Here is an 11,432-nt window from a genome sequence, read left to right on the forward strand (position 1 = left end):
CACTTTAGTCAACACAATGCAGATGTGAGTGGACCATCACTACAAAAGCCCTACAACATTGGTCTGGTCTCTCTCTCTCTCTCTCTCTCTCTCTCTCTGTGTGTGTGTCTGTTGCTTTGCCCTTTTACTCGCCCTAAATTGAATCTCAAGATCCTCCTACAATTATTATAAATTATGATACAGAGGATCAAAAGCAGAAGCTCTTGAGTTGAAGTGAGAGACAGAAACAGCTCCCATTGTCTCCCCCACTCACCAACACCATTTACACTCCCCACAACAACTTACATTTCCCCTAATTTAATTTACCCATTTACCATCAACTCTTCTCCACAGTCCACACAATCCCTTAAGTTAACTGCATTCCAGGAAAAGAAAACAACCGTAGACCATAGTACATTGTCGTCTTCTTCACCCAAAAAATGCTCCACAAAACCTGCATTTTCTTGATCTGTGTTCTGAGCTCATTTTCTCCATTTTCCACGGCAATGCTCAACCTCACTTTGCCTGGTCAGCACCCTGACCCTGATGCTGTTGTCCAAGAAGTTCACAGGTATGAACACTAAGTTAGAAAATACAACTGGGTCTCACTCTTTTAGGGGGTTTTACCTCTTTCATTTCTCTCTGTCTTTTCTAAACCTGCTCTGTTTACAATGTAGGAGTCTGTCTTGCTTTTTTTAGGTGCTCTATCCATGTTTTAGCACAATGTGGCTCTTGAATGTCCTAATTTTCTTATTTTCTAAGCTAGCCTTCTTCTTTTTGTCTTTTCATTTCCCTTTTTCCAGTGTTTGTGGTTTAGAAATATGGTATCCCCTGTTTTTACAACAAAAATGGTAGGATGCATGAAAGAAAATGAATGGTCCTGATTCACACTTATTTTCTTTCATGAACCGGATTTCATGTATTGTACCAATCATCTTTTTACAATGCGGGTAATTTTCTTTCATGGACCGAATTTCATGTATTGTACCAATCCTCTTTTTACAATGCGGCTAGTGTATGTCCTAATTTTCTAAGTTGGTCTTGGTTTTGTTTTTCTTTATTTTTTCCCCATTTTCTAGTGTTTGTGGGTTTATGAACAGGGGAAGCGTATGGTACATACCCAAAATAATTTTGGTAACAAAACTTTGGTTCATCAAAAAAATGTGCAACTGTCACAAAAAAAAATCCGTAATTAGAACCAGAAGTTGTGTAACTAACCCAAATATACGAAAATATTTTGTATTTTACCATTTACTTTTATCCATAACTTCACCAAAAAAAAAAAAAAAACATAAATAATACCATAAAATTTATAGATAATGAACCAGAAAATATGCGCACTATAGACCAAAAATATTACTACCATACACCATAAATATGCGTATCATTCGTTAAAAATATAAGCACCATAAACTTTCAAAGCAAACCTCTGTGTAATAAAAAAAATGTGCGTACATGCACCAAAAAAATTCATTACATTGCTTTTCCTATGCTACGCTCTGTTTTTTAGTCCCTTTTTTTTTTATCGTCAAAAAGGGTGGGAGGGGACGACTACCATGGCAACCCTCTACATAACCATAAGGGCGCTCCTGATCCGTCGTGGAATGTCTGGTTTAAGCCACAGCTATTGTCTTGTCCGTGAAGATAGACCATCACCGCAATATCAACTATGTACTGTTAGATGACAGTAGTCCATTTTCCCCTCTTGGCAAGACTCAAACCGGAGTCATTTCCGGGGCGAGAACTGTCGCCATCTAGGCTATCACGAGCGGTCGTTGTTTTTTAGTCCTTTTCCTGCTGATAATGTGCCTCTGAAACTTCTTCATTCTCTGGGGACATGATGTTCTGGTATCTGGGCGCATTTGCTGCTCTGCATTTGGGGGTTTTCACTGCCAATTTGTTTTGTTTTACATTTTCTCAGTTTTTTTTTTTGGGTAAGCACATTTTCTCAGTTGTTAGAGTAACACTTTTATTTTAGGTTTGTAGCTAGCGGGGCATCCAATGCATGTCTTTTCTCCTTTATCGCTTTTTCCTTTCTTTAGTTCTCCTTTTTCTTGATTGGAGTACTTGACAATTGTTTTAAGTGTGACAATTGTGGATGCATATCAGAAAGTCATCGAGCTTGAAATTATTGTTCATACTTATACTCTACTTCTTGTTCACAGTCTTTCTTTCCTGTAGAAGATAGGAGTATGTTTCTAAAGCCTTTTACTTTTACAATTGTACTCCTCCTGTCATATTGTGTGTATAATTCTTATAATCTTGTCATTTATTGAATAGTGAAAAATTAAAAATGTCCGTTCATTTAAAATGTATTCAAAAATTTAAGGAACAGAGTAATTGATATTTTTCGATCAATACAAAAAGAAAAAAAGAAAATACGTTACTCGTTATGTTCGATTTATGACATGAATCTGTAAAATAAGCAAACAAGGGTAGAAGTAATTCTAAACAACATTCAGGTATCAAATGAATATTCTAAATGTCTATTTGATGGTTCCATCATCTAGGGTTGTCCGCAGATCGGTTTTGGGCAGTTCGGTTCAGTTCCCAAACCCATCCGTGAGTGTTGACCGGTTTGGTCGGTTCAGATGCGGTTTGGGCGTTTTGAACAGTTTCAGCCCATTCCTTCTTCTTCTTTTTTGATAAAGGGCCTGAAGTAAATGATCCAACTCCAAATTAAAGCATGCATTTGTAAAGGAAACTGATTCACCATCCAAAACTATTACCACTTTACCAGTGGTATGAACACAATGGTAATTTACACCATCCAAAACAGTTGCATTTCTTAGGAGTAACAGTTTGGTGTAATGGACAAATTCAATATGAGAACCTATAAGGCATCCAAAACTGGATCCATCCCAGCAAACAAGTTTTCTTAGGACTTAGGAGCACAAGGGACAAATAACAGTTTTCATACTCCAAATACCAGAGCATTGATCCTTAGTACTCCAAGGCTCCAAGCACAATAGTAGTTTAATTTACCACATCCAAAGCCCAGCAGTACTTGGAAAATTGAAACTATACGTAGGAGAGAGCCAGAGAGGGAGGGAGAGAGTTAGAGAAAACTATCAGGTAGGACCTGGGGTTTATACCTGTTCTACTTCTGGTTTTTTTTTTTTACAGGGGTCGGTTCGGTTTGAACAAAAACCAAACCAGATCCGCCATATTTATGAAAGCAGAATCTGTAACCATCCATAGCATATCTCGGTTTGGTTGGTTTGGGCGGTTTGAGTGGTTCGATCCTTCTTCCATCCCTTCATATTACATGAGAGAGGTGGATATATTTCACTTGACTGTTACTCAAATGTTGTCAACATAACTTCATAATGATTTTTACAACTTGGCAGCAATAAAGAATCTTTGATTCAATTTCGATTAATATCCATAATAACTACATAGAAATGACACATTATTCATTGATAATTACATGTCCATGGATGTACGTATTTAGGAGTGATGTAGCACATTATTCAGGGGACCCTTTTTTCTTGACCTTGTACAAATCTGCAGAAGAGTGAATGTTTCACTATCAAGAAGGCAAATGCTATCCACCACAACCAACTACCAGTCAAGCACATGCCTAACCGGAAACCCAATTGACGACTGCTGGCGTTGCGACCCAAACTGGCAGCTCAACCGCCAGCGCCTTGCCGACTGCGGTATTGGGTTTGGCCAGCACGCACTCGGCGGTAAGGGGGGCCGCTACTACGTTGTCACTGACTCCTCCGACCACGACGCCGTCACGCCCCGCCCCGGTACCCTCCGCTACGCCGTCATCCAGACGGAGCCCCTCTGGATCGTCTTTGCCTCCAACATGCTCATCCACCTCTCTCAAGAGCTCATTTTCAACAGCTATAAGACCCTAGATGGTCGTGGCGTTAACGTGCACATAACCGGGGGCGGGTGCATTACGCTCCAGTACATCACCAATGTCATCATTCATAACATCCATGTCCATCATTGCTACCAATCAGGCGAGACCAATATCCGGTCTAGCCCGACCCATTTTGGGTGGCGTACCTTATCTGATGGAGACGGAATATCGATATTCGGATCCAGGTAAATTTGATTTTTGTACTAACAAGAACAGCAATTCATACAAGGAGTACAGTGTAAGGTGAATGAAGAGTGGTTTGATCTATAGCAAAAGGTGTATTTGAAACAAGTTTCAATCGCAGTTTTTGCTTGCAAACTTGGATCCATGCATTAAAGCGTTTTGCCGCTCTCTGTCTCTCAGGGACTTATGGATAGACCACTGCTCGCTCTCCCACTGCAAGGACGGCCTGATCGACGCTGTAATGGGTTCCACTGCAATCACCATCTCCAACAACTGGTTCTCGCACCACAACGAGGTGATGCTGTTGGGCCACAGCGACGCCTACTTGCCAGACTCTGGCATGCAGGTTACCATAGCCTTCAACCACTTCGGCCAGAAGCTGGTGCAGCGGATGCCCAGGTGCAGACGAGGGTACATACACGTGGTCAACAACGATTTTACGCAGTGGGAGATGTACGCCATTGGGGGAAGTGGGAATCCCACCATTAACAGCCAGGGGAACCGCTACATTGCACCCTTCAATTACAATGCTAAAGAGGTGAGTGAACTGTTTTTTTTTTTTTTTTCATTGCAAGAGTCTGTTTTGTTTATAGAGCTACCATGTTTGTTCAATTACGTTAGTTCTGTTTCGTATAATGAACGAACAGTTATGATTACGGTTGTGAGGCCAAGAGAAACCCACAAATGCCTAAATTAGTATGGACTGGACCATAAGCAAACTGGATGGGGTATTCGTCTTCATTTGGGTTAGAATACAGCATTATGTAAATTCAATTTCAGTAACTTTCCTGATGTCTCCTTAAATAGTTGGATTTCCGTGAAAAACTCAAATTATGAGACAGATGGACTATATTGTAATAGAAATATATAATGCTGGGAACAATGTTTTAATCTTAGGCCATCTTCTAACCCTTCAGCCAAAGGTTTGTTTAATTTGAGTAAACATTTCATTCAACATGATGGGCTTGAATCCTGATGGCTATCAAACACTGCAGCGGGTAAACTCAAGTTCGAGTATATGTAAGATTAAAGATCTTAATTAAAAGTTCCTAACCACCAATAAAATAAATTTCTTTTTAAGAAATGGTAAATTTGAAAGATGCAAAGTGGTTTGAGAAATTTGACTTAACAAAGATAAAAGGTGAGTAAAGCTTATTTTGGATGAGTTTGAGCGAAATCGTGAAAAGAATTTTGAGAGTTTGTACACCCCAAATTTAAGTTTGAGTGAAGATTCAAGTAAGCAGTAGAGATGACATTATACAGAGCCTGCAGTCCATCTAAATAAATGTAGGAAGATGAGATGCTCATGAAAGGCAACCACTTTTTGCATATTATTGACGGGACTAAGCTGAACGTTGCTAATGTGTCAATCTGTGTGCATATTATATAACGTTGCTAATGTGCATATTATATAGTCCTAGTTTAATATGGCGCCAAGGCAATCACTAGATTTAATGATATAACTGGATAAAGAAGTGCAATGGTAAACAGTACTTTTAATTCAGGGATGGCTTTTATATAACAAATGGTTGGCATTTGCAGGCAGTTATTTTTCAAGATGTGAACATGATTGGCATTTTCACTTTGCTTCCAACTGTTATGAAAAGAGATTATATGCTTGTAAAAGGTCGCTAAAACAAACAACTGTTCTGTCTAACGATTTTGTTCGTTACTTTATGCAAGAAAAAAATGAGTAATTCATGTCAAAATAACACACTTTCCTAGGACTTCCAATTATCAAACTTCCTTTTAAGAAAATATACTGCCAATGTTGCATGAGATGTGTTTCCTTGGTTTCTGATTCATGACTGGTGGGGTGTTTCTTTGGATCTACTAAACTAGCATGGTTTTTTGGTTGGTGGCATGTGGGGGAATAGGTTACAAAGAGGGTGGAAACGGGGGAGGAGGAATGGAGGGGCTGGAATTGGAGGAGCGAGGGGGACATAATGGTAAATGGAGCATACTTTGTGGCATCAGGTGAAGGTGTAGAGGTCAAGTACGAGAAGGCCTACAGTGTTGAGCCCAAATCTGCAAGTTTCATTGACCAGATTACCCTCAATGCCGGTGTCCTTGGTGGCAGGTCCATTCTCATCTCTCTCTCAAACACACTTGGCTCTCTTTTTTTGTTGGCCTGAATTAAATTGTTACTGGAAACATGAATGTTGGTTTTTGCAACAATTGAAACTTTAATATTCCTGACAACATGAAATACCAGTCCCCAACATTTTGCGAATTTTCGGATCACCCTTTGGATACTCGTTTCAATTTCATGAAAGCTCATACCTTTAAACCTGTTATTCCCCCAGAGCTTGTGTCAATACATTTATAAGCATGCAAAACCAGTAAAAATTGCTCTTTCAGCTTTATTACTAGTGCTTGTACTTCAACACAGGACTAAAACAATGTGACCTGCTTCCCCTGTCAACCAACTCGAAGTTGTCTAGTTGGCGTATTGTACACTCTTAAAGCTACTTCTGTGACTGTTATTGCCAACTAATAGTGCCTCCACATGAAAATCCAGTCCGATATTGGCTTGCCAAAGGGTTGTGAAAAATGGAAAAGCCAAACTTTATGGCAAATATGGCACAACTTTTGGTGATGCCAAATTTGCCAACTCACTTGCTCTCGATCTCCCTCGTGAGGGATCCCAACATGGAATGTGCATGTGGCATTGTGTGAGAGAAATAGAAAAGTAAAAATAGAAAGGCATTTTTACCAGGAGCAAGATTTCGAAATTATAGTACTTTGTCTCCAAGACATGGCCGAATTTGTTGGGTTTTTGCCCCATTTGATAATGCATTGAAAAAAAAAGGAGAGAATTTATTAGTTTGCATTAACTCATTCGGTGGATTAGGTTGACATTCGTCAAGGCTTGGTATTGGGAACAATTTGGTGGTTGGACATTAGTGATTACCAGAAGCTTCATGGAAAAGACCAAACGGCTCATTCAGGTTTATTGGTGTGCCGTGTGTGAGATAAAGGGAAAAGGGTGAGAGTGCAGCCCCTTCGAAGGTTGCCGGGTACACCAGCCGAAAGGTGAGAGGAGAGTAGTAGATGTGAGAAAAAAATAGAGATGTGGGGGTGACTGAAAAACGTTGTATAGAGCCATGGTGTTAGGAGCTCGAGGGTGGTTTTTCATTTCACATTGTCATCTTCAATTTTTCATATAGTGGAATCTCTCTCTCATGTGGAGTAGGCATTGAGACCGAAACAAGTAATATTGTGTGTTCTTTTGTGCATGTTTATTTTTTGGTTGCACTTCCGTTGCGGGTGGGATAGAGGTTTATCACAACAGAATTCGAATTTAGCAGCCGCATTCTAGTTGAAATGTTGGCGGTGAAATTTTGCCAAAACCAACGATTGATTGTTTCTCCTTGGGATCTTTCTATTCCCTGTGGGACTATTTTCTTTGAGTTTGTTCTGTTGCAAGCTTTGGTTTATTATTGTTAGTCTCTCACGTTATTGGTGAAGTAATTGTAAGTCTCATTGTATATCTAAGCGCTAAGGGGGAAAAATAAATCCCCATCTGTATATGATCCAGCAAGAAGATACTCCAATTTTTTCCAGTACGTATAACGTTAAGACTTTGGTAATGAACAGGAGCAACAAGTTAAGCAAGTGGACTTCCGGGAACAATGGTGTTGGTAGTGGTGGTGGCGGGACGATTTTAGAGTCGGAGAGCGATGAAGACAACTCCGATGCTATGTTCGGGAGCAACGCGCCACCGCAGCCATCCTCTGATGCCATTCTCTACTCTGTTCTAATTTCTTTGTCATCCTTTCTATTTTTGTATTTCACCACATTATATGCCTCCTTGTAGTATGAATTCAAAAGACTATTTTATTTCCCATTTTCCAATCTGACACCGACTCTTGTTACGAGGAAGGCCTTATGGTTTCTTTTTTTTTTTTTTAATTTTTTTTGTGCCCAATTCAAATAAAGCAACTTGGAGCGGGCACCTCTTGGAAGAAGATCTTGAGGTTGCTGGAATGGCAAAGCAAAGTGGTTTGGGTACGTCAAAAGAACTTCACAATCTCTTTTTTGAGAGCGTCACAATCTACTTTACTTTTGTTGGTGGGGTAAGGGTATATACGCAGTACAGTAAATCCATGAAGATGCGATATTTGTTAATGAGTGTGTTTAGGTCATGAATATGCTTTTACATTGTCTGTGTATAGATAAGCAGGCCTTGTTGTCAGGCAAGGTTTTTAATAAATTTTCTTTATCTATTTTTTTCCACTCATTACTCTAGAAAATCTTTCTTACATAAACGGTGTTTATTTGGCAAGGGCACGCAAATGTTACAGAACAAACAAAATCAATTTAGCTTGAAGGCTTAATCTTTTTTATAGTACTTAAATCATTTTCTTAGTTCCATTAGTTTTTTTTTTCCTCCACTCGCAAAGAGGAGCGGAGCTGCAATAAGGGGTTGGTGGCATCCCCACCCCCAATTTGAAGCCAAATATTTTATTGCTTTTATAGTAAGAAAATTCAATTAGGCATCTACCGGTTTTCAAGCAACTTCATATTTGATAAACTTAATGTAAAGATCTCTTCTACCAAAATAAACAGTTTGGATCATAGAAAAAATGTCTTACTATAGTGGTTTTCACTTTTCACTTGAAGACCACAAGAGAGTAGGCCCAAGTTTTTTTTTTTTTTTTTCAATTTAAAAAAAAGGTACACGGCAAAATTTAATTATATGAATATGCATGTAACCTAATTTGCCACTCGACTAAAATGTTCTCTCTCTCACTCAGCCTCTTTAAAGTTTAAAGCACTCTAACAATTACAGTGCCTCCTAAAACAAAAGAGGCATTCCCTCCTTTTTCATATACAGTACTATATTTTATTATGTGTTCTCTCTCAACGGTCTTAACTGCTACCTTGGCAAAAAGAATATGGAAAGAATATTGAAAAAATGATTTAGCTAAAATACAAATGAGACTTCCCAAGTACTCCATCCATCCCAATTTGTTTGCTCATTATGGGAATTTTCTCATTTTAAGTCAGACTTAAAGTCTTGAGGTTGAAAAGTATTTCAGATTTTCAAAAATACCCTTATTGCTTGGTTTTATTATAACTTTGTATTTCCTTTGACCCAAAACTAAAGGGGAAAGCTGAGAAGCAGCAGAGAGATGTTGGAAGACCAGGACCAGGAGGTATCATTGATTCTGAACTTGTCCTCCTCTGTATAACAAAATGGAAGACCCATGCAGTTGACCATATCAAATGTTGGTGTCCCCTGCTCCAGCTTTGGTCTTTACATAGCTCAGCTTTTGTGTGTGTTTTAATGGCTCCTCCCTCCCTCTGGTGTCAGTCAGCAGCTACTTCCGCTGCTAGTAGTAAATACTACTGGAGTACAAGGGTGAACTAGTATAACATGCTTTGCACCTGCACTTTATACTCCCTGTCAATTTGCACCTCTTACTTTTAATAATTTCAACGGTCCGTTTAACTCTTACACTTTCGGTTAACCTACAATGCTCCTCCTCCACCCGCTAACACAACTGTTAGCGCAAAATAGTCAGGTGAGTTACATGGGGACCTAATTTAGGGTATAATGATCTTTGTATAATTGTTCTCTCTTCATTCAATGGATATAAAGAAAAAATATTTGGACAACTTCGTAATCCCTACTCTATTCTCTTTAAATCTATGTGGACGTATTCGACAAGAGAGCTTGGAAGAGGAGGCAGGATATAAATTTCTTTGTGATGCAGTGACAGGGTAGTCCATGGCAGAGGTGGAAAAAAGAGAAAAGATGGTGGATTTTGAAATTTGTAGTTTGTAATAAAACTTAAAAATGAAAAGGACCTTAAGACTCTTAAATTAGGTCCAAAATGCAACACAAGTAATCTATTTCCGCCAGTCATATGGCAATGGTATTAACGGAAAAGGACCATTGTAAGTTAAACTAAAGTGCAAAGATTGAAATGCTCAAATTGAAAGTAAAGGGTGCAAAGTGTATCTTTACCCAAGTTAAAGAGTAGGTCCACAGCAACCTAGCAAGTAGGGTGAACTTGTTTGGGCTGCCACTGTCTATTAGTGAAACGGCATTTCCAAACCTCACACCCTTGGATTCTTGAATACTTTTGTTTTTGGCACAAAATCCTGACGCTCAATTGAGTAACGAAAATTCTGTCCACGCTGACAAATTGTGCACCTATCGTGTGCACTGATAGAAATGTGAGGCCCACTACAAGTCCCACAATAACGATCTCAATCATTCATTTAGTTTAAAATAATTTTTCTAGTGCTCTCGCCAAAAATCATCTCAATTCGATAACTTTAAGTTCTCGTTCTAATCTTATAACTTTTCATTCAATTCTTAGAGGTCTAAAAACTGAATGAAAAAACTGAATGAAAAGTTAGAAGATTGAATCGAGCACTTACAGTTATCGGATTGAACTGATTTTTCGTAGAAGCACTCAGAAAAATATTTTAAACCTAATGAATGACTCAGATTGTTTTTGTAAGGCTCATAGTAGGCCTCACATCACTATCTGTGCACATTTTATTTGTGTCGGACTCATTGAGTAAATACTAGAAAGCCTGGATCCTCTCTTTATGTAGAAACTGGTCCATTCCTCATCGTATTTTTGGTCCTGCTAGATTCAGCTAAAACCTATTTTCTCTCATCTGTAGTTTCTTGTTTTGTTATTGAACGTTTCTCCTTGCACTCGGTTGGTTCTTCTTCCAATGGATTCTCCCATTTACACACACAAACTCCATGGCTCAAAAAGTCAAACATGGGGTAGGCTACTGCTGAAAAAACAACTTTGATAGTAAATGCAACAAACCAAGATGTATTCTATTTAGAGGTGTCAAACGTGCGTGTCGTGCCGTGCTGTGCCATTCAACTTCCGTGCCAACCGTGCCTCGTGCCGTGCCGTGCCGTGCCCGTTTACTTAAATCGTGTCGTGCCCGTTTACTTCAATCGTGTCGTGTCGTGCCGTGCCCCTTTACTTAAATCGTGTCGTGTCGTGTCGTGCTGTTTTTCAATCGTGTCGTGCCGGGCCGGGCCCATTTACTTAAATCATGTCGTGCTGTGCCGACCCGTTTTTTAATTGTGTCTTGTCGTGCCGGTTTTCAATCATGTCGTGCCGGGCTGGGCCCATTTACTTAAATCGTGTCTTGCCGTGCTGGCCCGTTTTTTAATCTTGTAGTGCCATTTTCAATCGTGCTGGCTGGGCCCATTTACTTAAATCGTGTCGTGCCATGTTGGCTCATTTTTTAATCGTGTCGTGCTTCGTGACGTGCCCGTTTTACTTGATTGCTATTTTTAATCGTGTCGTGCCCATTTAGAGGTGTCAAACAGGCCGTGCTTCAAACCCAAGTTTCATAGGACTTGGATTTGAATCACATGGAGGTTTTTTTTCTTTAAAATTAG

The 11,432-nt window shown here is 39.3% G+C and overlaps 1 protein-coding gene across 2 annotated transcripts; it reads left to right on the plus strand.

Moving 5' to 3' along the window:
* Positions 1–79: 79 nt before the first annotated feature.
* On the plus strand, positions 80–7,917 carry LOC131324708 (probable pectate lyase 12). Of its 2 annotated transcripts, none has more exons than XM_058356786.1 (5): positions 80–550; positions 3,493–4,041; positions 4,220–4,577; positions 5,917–6,119; positions 7,640–7,917. In XM_058356786.1, the coding sequence occupies exons 1-5, from the start codon at positions 420–422 to the stop codon at positions 7,857–7,859; spliced, it is 1,461 nt and encodes a 486-aa protein (XP_058212769.1). In that variant the 5' UTR covers positions 80–419; the 3' UTR covers positions 7,860–7,917. The 2 variants fall into 2 exon arrangements, with proteins under 2 accessions (XP_058212769.1, XP_058212770.1); XM_058356787.1 differs by lacking the exon at positions 80–550 and adding an exon at positions 3,233–3,256.
* The last annotated feature ends 3,515 nt before the right edge of the window (positions 7,918–11,432 follow it).

The sequence above is a fragment of the Rhododendron vialii genome, chromosome 4a, assembly GCF_030253575.1.
Source record: "Rhododendron vialii isolate Sample 1 chromosome 4a, ASM3025357v1".
NCBI classification, from domain to species: Eukaryota; Viridiplantae; Streptophyta; class Magnoliopsida; order Ericales; family Ericaceae; genus Rhododendron; species Rhododendron vialii.